Below are 12,497 nucleotides of genomic sequence, written 5' to 3' on the forward strand. Positions count from 1 at the left end.
AGTACTCCTGTTCTTTTTGTGAATAAAACCCTGTTGTTCTCACTTCAGTAGAGTTTACAGCATAAACTGAGTTTACAGCATAAAGTCATATTTCCCTTAAAGTTGATTTCCTTAAGGTGTATGTATATGAGAGGTGTCACATTGACATGCTTGGACACTGAAGTCCTCTGTCAACCAGACACAGACCTGGACAGTGAGAGAACAAGCTTCTCTGTACAATCCTACTGATATGCCTCCGCCTTTAGTCAGAGGAACCATCCCTAGCTTAGTTCAGCCTCCGTAGGCCATTCACTCTGGCCACTCAGCTCAGTTGAGATTGTCCAATTCCTAGTGGGAAAGTGCATATTAAAAAGGCACCATTGTTGGCAAACACTATCCAGCTGTGGTAATGTCAGTACAACTTGGTCCGATTCAGATCCAGTTTCTTCTGGATTTTAGAGACTAGCAAACCTTCAGGATGCCAAAACTGGTAAAGTCCACTCCTGCTCCCAAAAGAGGTTCTGAAAAAGCAATGACTAAGGCATATGGATCCCTTGTTGATGGGCATGACCAAGCAGCCTGCAGAGTATCTGAACGGTTACAGTCAGGAGAGTGGGTTGTGTGTGTATATATTTTTTTAAGTGGAATTTAAACATGTTTATCTTTGATGGAATATATGATACTTACCTTTCTGAGGAGAAAATCCCTCTATAATGCATTATTTTCATACTACTGTGAGAAACAAAACTTTTCCTCCCATGATCGGCAGTTCATTCATCTGAAACACTTTCCTGTTTGATCCTTTAAGGTCAGTTGGTCTGTCTAGTCTAATCTATTTTATAGTTTTATACTGCAACTCATCACCACTGTATCTGAGCATGTTCCATGTAAAATCAATAGCAATAGTGAAGACCCTGTTGGCTTTTATGGAGTCTCTGGCTTTCCTTTTTTGAAGTGGAGTAGAGTATTTGATTTTTATTATTTTATTCGGTAGGGTTATGAGATGGAAGGGAGTGACCGTGTTGACAGTGTTATTCTTACAGTGGAAATCCTTTTGGAAGAGGAAGGTTTTGTAGCATTTCCTAAGGGTGGTCAGACTCTGGATTCACCTGATCTCTTCTAAAGATTGTTCCATAGCCAGATCCCCATGATTGAGAAGGCTTGGTCCCCATCTCTCTCATGCTTTGTCCTGGACTTTGTGATCTACATTGTACCAGAGGAGCACAGTTGTCATGTTGGTTCATAGATCAGAATTTGATTTTTAATGTAGTTGGGGCTTGATGCATTCCCTGTTTTGAAAATTAGGACTGAAGTCTTCAGCTAGGAGCCAGTGGAGGGACATGAAATAGGCGCCACATTCTTTATTGGCTACAGCTTGTGCATCCTCTTCATGTTTCACTTCCAATTCAGTGAATTATAGTAATGAAGCCAGAGGTGACACATGCATGGACCAAGTTGCTTGTCTGGGAGGAAGGGACAAAGTTTCCTAGCAAAGTGGAGGTGAAAGAAGGTATTTTTAGATACTGATACTACCTAGTCATCAAACCTATACATTGGTGTAACCAAAGGGATGATGTGCTGGCCAGTTGGTACTTGAAGTCGTTTTTCTCTTTATTGAATGGAACATAAAACTTCTTCTACTTGCAGTTTTTAAAAACTTGAATAATAATGAGAGAGAACATGGTAGGTAAGATAATATCTTCATTGGGCCAACTTCTGTTGGTGAAAGAGACAGGCTTTCAAACTACACATATTCTTCAGGTCAGGGAAAGGTAGTTGTCACAGCTAAATACAAGGTGGAACAGAATGTTTAGCATAAAATAGTTAACTCATATTCTAAGGAATCATTCAAGGTGAAGTGGCCTGTTAACACACCTGCAGTCATAGGACAAAAAAGGGGGGCCAGTGGCTTACAGATGATTGTAAGAAGCCATAAATCCAGTCTCTTTATTAAGACCATTATTTTTAGTGTCTAGCAAAATTATGAATTTAAGCTCTCAGGCTCATCGTATGAAGGTGTTGTGCAGGTTTACTTTGAAGATGAGGACTGAGAGGTCAGATATGGAGTGATAATTTTATGAAAAGTGTTCGCCCACAGGTGATACAGTGTTTTTGTCTTATCATTTTTCTGTGTGAGTTCATTTAAGAGCATAGTGAGTGTCTGGGTTTGCCAACATAGTTGTTATTGGGGCATCTAGTGCACTAGATAATGTACACTACACATGATAGGCATGTGTAGGATCCATAGATCTTCAAAAGTGTGTTGTGGGGTATTGATCATTGTAGCTGTGGAAATATGTCAGCAGGTTTTGCACCTGTTGTATTGGTGGGGTCTGATGCTGCTTTGAGTTGGTGGGTCCTGGTGTATGAGGAGCTTGCTTCTGATGATGAGGTTGGTGAGTTGTTTGAAGCCAGAAGAGGGGAAAGATTTCTTTCAGGATGTGGTGCCCATCTAGTATGGATTGTAATTGTTCAATTATACTCTGTAGGTTCTAGTGTGGGGTGGTAGGGGATAACTGGGGGTGTGCAGTTGAAGGGTTTTCCCCCCTGTATTGTAGCATATTCTCTCGGGGTATTTGGGTCACCCATTCCATGATATGATCTACTTCTCTGGTAGAGTGTCCTTTTTTGGTGAAGGCGGTTTTGTGTGTGTTAGATACCGCAGAAGGGCCTAGCTGTAGATAACATACTTAAGGGCCTAGCTGTAGATAACATACTTCTTGTTACTGGATCTGTGAATATAAGTGTGGTGATCCAAGGGTTTCTTGTATATAGTTGTCTGTAGGGTTCCATTGTTGAAGCTCATTGTGGTGTCCAGGAAGTTGATGCTGGTGCAGGACTGTCCTAGGGAGAGTTTGGTGGATGGGTGATGGTCGTCGAAGTTGTATTGGAAATTTATGAGGGAGTTTAGGTCATCTGTCGAGCAGATGAAAATATTATCGCTGTATCTCAGGTATATCTTTGATTTCAGAAATTCTTCCTCAAGGTGGCCCACGAAGAAGTTGATGTATTAGGGAGCCATCCTACTACCCATGGCTGGTCCCATAATTTGGAGAAAGTGTTTGTTGTTGAATGTAAAATTCTTATGGATGAGGATGAAATGGATGAGTTTAGCAATGTGTTTGCAGGGGATATCTGAATGCTGTCCATTGTCTTGTAGCTATTTGAGACAGGTAGCTATTCATTACTGTGAGGGATGTTGTATAGGGAGACAAGGATGGTGTTTTGAGGGAGGTTGTTAATGTTGCAGAGTTTCTGGAGGAGGTAGGTTGTGTCCCAGAGGAAGATGGCCCTTTGTGTGGGGAGTGGTTCGAGGATGGTTTCTATGAGTTCTGATATTCTTTCAGTAAGATAGTTGTGGCCTGATATGATGGGCCTGCCTGGCTTTCCTTGTTTATGTATCTTGGGAAATGTGTAGAAGATTCCTGGGGTGGCTTCTTGAGGCATGAGCTTGTATTTCGATTTGTTTGGGCAAGGATTTGATGATATCCTTAAATTCTTGAGTGAACTGCAGTGTGGGATCCTCTTTGATTTCTTTATAGTAGGTGGTGTCAGTTGCCGATTCCACTTTGTATTTAGCTGTAACACTCTGAGTATCTTTCCTAGAGCAGAAGATCTCTGTGTAGCTTGAAAGCTTGTCTCTTTTGCCAACAGGGGTTGGTCTAATAAAATATATTACCTCACCCACCTTGTCTCTCTAATATCCTGGGACCACCATGGTTACAATAACACTTTTAATTTTTTTTTGGCAGTTTAAGGGTTATGGGCATTACTTCATATGCTAGAGAATTATACAGTGGGTACCTGATGAGTTATAGGTTCATGGTCAGACTTACTATGGCTGAGAAATTGAGCCCGGGGCAGTTTCAGCCATAGTAGTAAAATCAGAGCGGGAGATGGAGATTATTTTTGTCATTCTCCATTGGCTAAGCGGGGCATGGTTCTTGCCCCTACTCTGCAGTGTGATGTGTGGGAGCAGAGGAAGTCTTTGGTCTTTAGTGGTGCACGAAGGCAACCACTATGTAGAAGTGACTCCAAAAGCCAATGGTACTGCAGCAAAAAAAAAAATTAAACAAATATTTCCAAAACAGCTGTAGAAGGTGGAGCTGATTACATCTTTTCAGCCATCTCCAGCCTGTTGCTACTTAAACACAAACATCCTGAATGCGCAAGACTGAAAATGAGAGAGGGAGGAAAGCATTTGGTTCAAGTACAAGAAGAGTATTTGTTTTTAACTAAAGTTCATTTTTAAAAAAACATTTTTCAGTTTGCATGCTGTGTTAAACATTCCGTTATATCACAGGCATTGTGATATAGAAGCCTTGCTCCATATGAGGGAGATTATGGCACCATAAATGGGAAAAGCCTTCATGCATAGGAGGGGGACTCTCTCTTCCCGCAGTTGTTGAAGCTGCTGCACTAATCGGTGTTTGTACTGGTTTTTTGCCCCGTTCTTCTCTGAGCGCTATATATCACTAGCCTATCATCACTTTATCTGCGTATAATGAAAGATGAACAAAAGCATTGCAGTCATGTTCTGTTGTAGGTCAGAATTTAATAAAACGCAGCGAGAATAGGCAGACTGAAAGGACATATGGGGATTACAGAACTACATGTTTTAATTTAGTCACTTACTTGCAATGAAAGCTTTGACACCATAAGGAAGGCAAAATACACGAAACTGCTAGGTAGTTTCCCTGCTTGTACTTCTTGATGACAAACTCTGCGCATTTAGTATTCTCCAACTGCAGAATGACTGACAAAAGAATGATGAATACATTCTGTTTGCATTTAATAGGATTTTGTCTAGTAAGAATATTTTAGCACATTGCTGAGCTGATACGCTGTCAATGCAATTGTAGCGCACACATGATCCGTACATTATTATCAACACCACCTCCTTCAGAGCTGATTCAGCATCACTGAAAATCTTACTAAGGAGTACATTTCTACTGAAACGGGATTTGCATGCTAAAAACCCTGAGTCTGAGTACCAAATACTCATGTTCATTTGAAAAACCCAAACCTTACAGCATGAAACCTAGTGGGTGCAACTACTTAATTTCAATTTAAAATAGCAGCCATCTCAGCTATTTTAAAATTTAAGTGGGTACAAGGATATAGAAAAATCATTAAATCATTAAAAATATTTTGTTACAATAATGGGGCAAAGTGTGGGCAGTTTTCTAAACCCTACGTTTTCTGCCCTAACCAATTGTAAAAACTACTTTTAAATCCAAAATGTTAGTCTGCGGCACTCAGCAGTGTTCACTAATTATCCCTGAAGATAGTATAGCTGAATCCAATTTATGAGAAGCTAGGAAGAGAGAATTATGCTGAAAGGAAATAAATAATTTCAGATGGAAGAAATCGGTGATGATCTAATCAACAGGCCAGCATTCCGGGGCTCCAGAGATATTCAGCTTCCTCCTCATTAATTAAAAATAATCCATTGTTTGATTAGTTGCAAAAGTTTCTTTGTATTTCTCCTTCTGCAAGACTGAAGTCTGCAAAGAATCTCTAGCTCCTGTTGTCCATTATATTTACAATGGACTTATCTGTGGTTAGTTACTGTAGTATTTATAGTTTTGATTAACTTTTCATATTACATGTCTTTAGTTTCAATAGTGTAGTTGAACACATGGTTTGTAAATATCTTAGAAGTCTTTTTGGTCCAAGTTATGTTCTGTTTGGAGCTTTAGTTGGACAATAATACTTACTAAAAGTGTACTCAAGTTTAAAAAAACCTCTATTTTCTAGGGTCTCAAAACATGTTTTTGTTCTGAGATTTAGATTTGTTGTCTCCTGGAGCTTTTTTAATTGGATCCAGCTATTAGCAATATTTACTCATTTCCCCCGAAGCTAGTCTCCATTCTGCAGACCAAAGGCTTAGTACAAACTTTTTAGATTTTTTTTTTTGTTTTTAATAAAATGCATGGTCTAAATTACTTGCTTTCTAAATCTTATTTGCAAGCCTCAGAGGTAAAATGTTTTCTGCATGTATGTTTCCTTGTTTGCATGTGTATGATGGAGGCTTTCAGTGACCTTGATTATTACAATATATTGTATAAGCTTTATGTGTATTTTAACTATGCCTGTCTGGCCATTGTTTGATTTTTGTAATCATTTGGAGGGTAGGTGGGTTTCAAATACTAAAAGTGATTGCTTCACTTCAAGGACTGTTTGAGATGGTCTAAAAATGTTGTCTTCAAACATAGTCATTGGGAAGCTGCTGGGCATTCACCATTCTTGAAAATCAGGGCACTTAAATATGGATTTAGTATCCCAGCTTTAAGCATCCATTTAAAAAAAATGTTGGCTCATATTTGTAAAAACAAATTTTCTTACTATATTTATATTCGTAATAACTGATTTAAGAATTTATTTTTATATAATTAGCTACTTTTTTACTTTTTGTTTTGAATTTTACTTTTTTGTGGGTTCGAAAATAAACTAATCAGTGTCACTTTGGTTTCTAGTCAGTTTTACTTTCAAGTTCATTTGTACTAGTAAAATGCTACAGTGTTTGGGTTGTGAACAGTACTGCAGGGCATTATCCATTTGTCTAAAACTTAGAATTTTTTTAAAAAGTGAACATTTTTATCGGTCTTTTTTTTTTTAAGCTCTCTCTCTTTTTTTTAAACAAAGCTTTAAATTGGGGGCTCAATGCAACCTGACAGCAGCATCCATTTAAGACTTTGGTCTTAAGGATAGCAAAACAAAACAAAATAACCCTCCACTCCGATAACTTCCTTTGATTACTAAATTGAAATGGCATGTTTTCAAATGACATATTTGCAACAGTCCATGAACCCAAATTGTGCTGACAAAATTGTGGGATGTGTTGCAAAGTTCATAGATATGTACAGGAAATTTTCAGCTATTGAATGGAAAATTGGTAGACACTTCAGCATAATCCATAATACCAATTGGAAGGGGAGAACATTTTTAGTAGCTCAAGATGATCCATCAGGAACCTGACCTCCTACAAGACCTGCAGTCAGTTCTACATCCCCAAATCACTTTTCCTCCCTCCTCCTGAGCATCAGGCAGAGAAGTTGAGACTGTCAAAAGGACAACCATAAACTTAGATTCTGAGGCTGAAAAAATAAATTACATTCCAGAGTTTGGCATGTATGTCCTGCAGCTGCCAAACCCAGACCCAGTGTTTGTGCGTGGTTACAGGTGTTATTTCAGAGCTGGAGTACATAAGAGCCAGACAAAGTAAAGCACAATCAACTCTGCCAGCAGCAACAGGAAGAGTTGCTATAAATTACTTTTCAGGTTCAGTTTGTGCTGAATATGATATAACTAGCCAAAAAAACATACGGTGCATCTCTCTGAGCTATGCAAAAGAGCACAGAGAAATGTGTAGAGCAAGAAGGGAGAGTCTGACATGGCTCTCAATATGAGAAAAAGTGTAGTGAATTCTTATTTTTACCCATGAGTCTTTGCTTCCCCTTTCCCTCTTCCTTTGCACCAGGGAGGGATGGATACAGAAGAGCCTACACAAGATAGAGTGTGGTTACTTCTGTCCCACCACAAACTACTTAGTTTTCAATATTTCCTTTTATATATGTTCATTAAAGTGCCTAGAAACATGACACATTAATTACACAGGAAAGCAATGCTACCTGCTTTAAGTGTTGGATGAAAAGCAAGGAACTGAAGGAATTTTTTTTTCTCTCCTTCATATGTGCGTAAAAATCGTAATGTGAGAGGGATTAGCGCATGATTATACTAGAAAAATTACCTGTTGCTGTGTTGATAGCATGTGTATCTGAACTGGTTTAGCTGCAATTGTGGTTTAGGACAAACTACATTTAGTGCCATGTTACAAAAAGACTTGATCACTACATGCTCAAAGCAAGCCTTAACTCCTCTAGCAGCTAAACCATCTTCAGCCACTGTTTACTGGAGTCCACTACATATGATGGATTAGAAAGCAGGTGGGAATGACTGAAATACTGTATTTGAAAAAGCGCTAATAATGACTGGTTCTCCTGCAGTTCGTCGTATTGAAAGTGCCTTTTTCGGCTTTGTGAAAATAGGAGGCGAACATGCCATCTGAGGATAACAGACATGCTGCTTCTACCCCATTGGTGATTCTCTGCACCTCAGTTTTGGAAATTTGCCATAATTTCTATAGCCAGAGAGTTTGTTCTGCATGCAAGATTCTAAGTGTCTACATAAAAAATACATATCACAATAAGAGCCTCTTTTCTTTCATATAGCCAGAGAGTTTGTTCTGCATGTAGGATTCTAATACTTTTAGCTTGTCAGCAGTAACTTTTAAGAAACAGACTACATCCCCAGCACACAATTAGTCTTTTTATTGTTTGTTTTATATATTTATTATTACTTGTTTAATAAATGATCCCAAACACCTACCCCCCAACCCTGAGTTTCCGAAGTCCCTTGTTGTAGTCAGAAGTTGCATTCCAGAAATTTTATGGAAGAGGCCACACAGTGAAGAAATCAAGGACCCAAGGAGAATTTTTCCAAAGCCTGTGACCATTCATCACTTGTCATGAATTTAATTTTAATTCATGACAAGTGATGAGTTTAATGAGACTGTCAATTCATCTATATAAGCCTCTGAAATTCCTCCCTGTGATGTAAAGCTGATGATGGCTGACTGCCGAATCCTTAGAAGTTCAAAATTGTATCCCTTGTTGTAGTAATGCTAAAGGGTGAACAAAGAGTTGGGGGGATTGTAGAGCTTTAAGGAATAGCTTGCATCAACTTGAAATTGACTAAAGCATCCTCTTCTACCTCCAAATTGTTCACAAAAAAGACCTGTTTCCAGCTTTCATTTTCCCTGTTTTTTTATCGGTAAATCGATCTTTAAGAAGTGATTTGTGCTAGATTAGTAGATAATTATATAATTTAGACTCAACCTGCCAAAAATATTGAAACTAATTATATTTTATTATTACTGCAAAAACGGATTGTTATAAAGTGCCTCTCCCTTGAAAGGCAGTAAAAGCAAGCTGTAATACAAGTAGTTTTTTAATGCACTCAACTGCTTTCTTTTTGAGGAATGCTGTGCCAATAATAGAATATAAAATGTTTGACTGCTCATTGAGTATAATTGAAGAAGCTGTGATGCAGTGTAAAATGACACTTAAAGCCACAGAAGTGAATGGTTAAAAACAAATCAAAAAGACCTCAAAATACAAGGAAATATAAAGCATGCCAAAACTTTGTAAAGAAGCTGCATTCGAAAGCTGCACTGGCCATATTGCCCATTTTAGTAGCAATATTATTCTTTAACAGTTTGCATAAGCCAATAACTGCTTTCACTGAAGTGCATTCGGTACAGCAAATCAGCAACTTGAGCATGAATAGGTATTAGACATATTCTGACAAGCTGTATTGGCAAAACTGTGGTTTGCTGAAATGTAAATTATTTATTTCATGTTTTCTCCTTTACCTTTTATCCTTTTCATCCCAGGATAGATGCAGCACTTGTCCACCAGATACAGTTTGTACAAAAATGTGTTTTAGCCTCATGTCCCCTAGGTTAGACACTTGCCTAAAGTAAATAATGCAATTGTTTCTTACATCTGCTTCCAGAGCTTTGAAGCAATAACTTCCTCTTTTGTAAAACTAGAAAAGAAAAGGAAAAAAGTATTTATTTATTCTAATGCTAAGTGTAATTTTTTAAAAGTAGTTTTGTAGAATAATAGTTATGTTGAAAATAACAGACTCACTGATTCAACACATTTAAGTTGTGATTGGGATTGGTTTGACAGTTACAGATGCTTGTTTATCCAGATATGTTGGGGTCCAAAAATCCTACTATAGATGCACATTTTATTTTTAGTGTGTCAGATGAGTATTAATGATCTAATGGTTTTTAGAGGCACATGACTCAATGCTCTAAACAGCATCTGCCTTTAAAAATAGGAACTTCATTTGTGTCCATATTTAGGGGCACATAGATTTTTAAGCAAGATTAGCAAGTCCTACTGAAGTACTTGAAAATGTTTCACAAACTGCCATTCCTCCAAAACACTTAAAAAAAAAAAATTAAAAACTTTTAAAAAGTTGAGTGACATTGTATCAAGTGCATATCTACACCGACACAGTATGCATGTTTAATATTTATTTTCCTTTTCCAAAGGTTCGACATCGATGGTGTGAGCTTGTTGTTAAACACAAATATACAAGAAGATATGCTGACATTGAGAAATTCCTCAAGGAAGATCAGGTCAGTTTAATTTATTAACATTTTCAAAATAATCACCCTGTGTTGTGTCAGAGTATAAACTGATTTTAACTTACCGTATATACTTGTTCATACGATGAATACTTTTGGTAAAAAAGTGACGCAGCAAAGAGGCTTATAAACGGGTCTACACCAAAATTTGATGATTTTAAACTCTTATGGAATCATTGAATTGAATATCCAATACATTGTCGTTTTGTTTACCTGGAGCATTCACAAGCATGGAGCCCCTCAGCTCCCACTGGCTGGGAACGGCAAACCATGGCCACTGGGAGCTGAGGGGCTCCATGACTGTGAACGCTCCAGGTAAACAAAACGTTCAGGCCCTGAAATATAGGGTCGGCTTATGAAAGGGTCATACAGTTTTTGCTATTTTTACCTAACCATCTTGCGGGGGGTCAGCTTATAAATGAACCGGCTAATGAACGAGTATATACAGTACTCTCTGTGAATTGTCAGATATCTGCATCTGAGACCTACACTATCAGGCTTTTATAATATTCAAAAGTAGTTTCCAAGGTCCTGTCTTTCTAGGCAAAAGATGCTGGTTTAGCAATGGTGGTTAAGCAATTTAAACTCTGTTTCAGCTAAACCAAGTTAACAGTGGTTGACCAATGAATGTGGATGGAGCAAAACCTTGTTATAATCAAGTTAAAAGTCCAGATGATAGCTTAGGTAGAGATTTAGGCTAGAACATAGTTTTATAACTAGGTTAAGCCTCAACTACACGCTTAACCATAGTTGTAAAACTCTTGCTCAGTTGTTGATGAGGTCAAAGAATCCTACCTCTTGTATATATTACATATATGCAGTAGGGCCTAAATCATGCTGTTCTGACAAGATCACTCACATTTATTTTACTCACAATTTTTAACTTAAATATGTACATGCATCCTCCCAACACACACACAGTGACATTATTGGTGCTGCTACATTCAGTATACTAAATTATAACAATTCACACTTTATTTGCAACATATGAGATTTTTTTTAATGGCTGATCAGACAACATGATGTATTTTTCATGACAATAGATTGCAACTTTGTCTTGCTACAGCAGCGCAGCTTTTATTAGTCTCCTGAACACTATCTTCTAGATCTAGATTACACTCCTAATATGCAGGAGAAGCCAGAGAACTAGTCCAAAATCCACAGCAAACAATTTGTTCTGATAAACCCGTTTACATAGATTTTTTTTTAAATATATGTTTGTGAATTGTGCACATTTTAAGTTTTATATAAAGGGATGCAATTTCAGATACATGGAAGCTGTCATATCAGCCCCTGGTAGGCAAACGAAAAGCAACTGTATCTTCAGCTCTCTATTAAAAGCCAAGTTGAACAGCAATATATTTAGAATGGTGATTATGCCAAAGAAGGATCAATGTTTTTCTGCTTTGTCGGGAAAGAATTTTTGAAATCATAACTGCAGAGTTTTTAAGCTGTTATCTTTGAGATCCTTCTTATAATTTACTCCAGCAGGGTGTACAATTTGTGGCACAACTAAGTTCTGGAATGATTACATGTGAAATCAAAGCACTTTCTTGGCCTTACTGATCATGAAAGAACGTTGTTATTTTAAAAGTCTGCAAAAAATGCAAATGTGACTAATCCAATTTGGGATAACAGAAAACCAGTGTTTACTGCATTTTAATGTTTGAGATTTGGGTGAAATTATTACAGCTGTGCAAAAAAGAGATTTCATTTTGTGGAGGATTTTGATATTTCAAAATTTGGTTTCATTCTGATTTGGAACCAAACCCAACTATTTAGCAATTCTCTGCAAAAAGGAAGGAACTCTGCCTCCAGGATACTCTGCCTGCTAAGGAGCTGAACCCAGAGAAGCTCTAGAGCAAGAGTCGGCAACGTTCGGCACACGGCTCGCCAGGGTAAGCACCCTGGCGGGCCAGCCCAGTTTATTTACTTGCTGACGCGGCATGTTCGGCCAATCACGGCCCCCACTGGCCGCGGTTCGCCGCCCTGGGCCAATGGGGGCTGCGGGAAACGGCACGGGCGAGCGATGTGCTGGCCGCGGCTTCCCACCACCCCCATTGGCCCGGGACGGCGAACTGCGGCCAGTGGGGGCCACAATCAGCCGAACCTGCCGCGGCAACAGGTAAATAAATTGGCCCGGCCCGCTAGGGTGCTTACCCTGGCGAGCCGCGTGCCAAACGTTGCCGACCCCTGGTATAGAGTCTTCAGTTCCAAGGCAAACAACACTGTCCACAAACACGTTTTAATTTTGCCAAATTACCAATTCTGATGATAATTTCTAGAGCTAGTT

At 38.5% G+C, this 12,497-nt stretch overlaps 1 protein-coding gene across 3 annotated transcripts in view; it reads left to right on the forward strand.

Moving 5' to 3' along the window:
• The window catches only part of AOPEP (aminopeptidase O (putative)), a 408,370-nt gene that overhangs the window by 310,655 nt on the left and 85,218 nt on the right, over nucleotides 1-12,497 (forward strand). For all 3 annotated transcript variants that reach the window (XM_054031546.1, XM_054031548.1, XM_054031547.1), the window contains exon 18: nucleotides 10,109-10,195. In XM_054031546.1, coding sequence (XP_053887521.1) covers nucleotides 10,109-10,195 — 87 coding nt within the window. The remainder of the gene's footprint in view (nucleotides 1-10,108; nucleotides 10,196-12,497) is intronic.

The sequence above is a fragment of the Malaclemys terrapin genome, chromosome 6 (assembly GCF_027887155.1).
Source record: "Malaclemys terrapin pileata isolate rMalTer1 chromosome 6, rMalTer1.hap1, whole genome shotgun sequence".
Lineage (NCBI taxonomy): Eukaryota > Metazoa > Chordata > Testudines > Emydidae > Malaclemys > Malaclemys terrapin.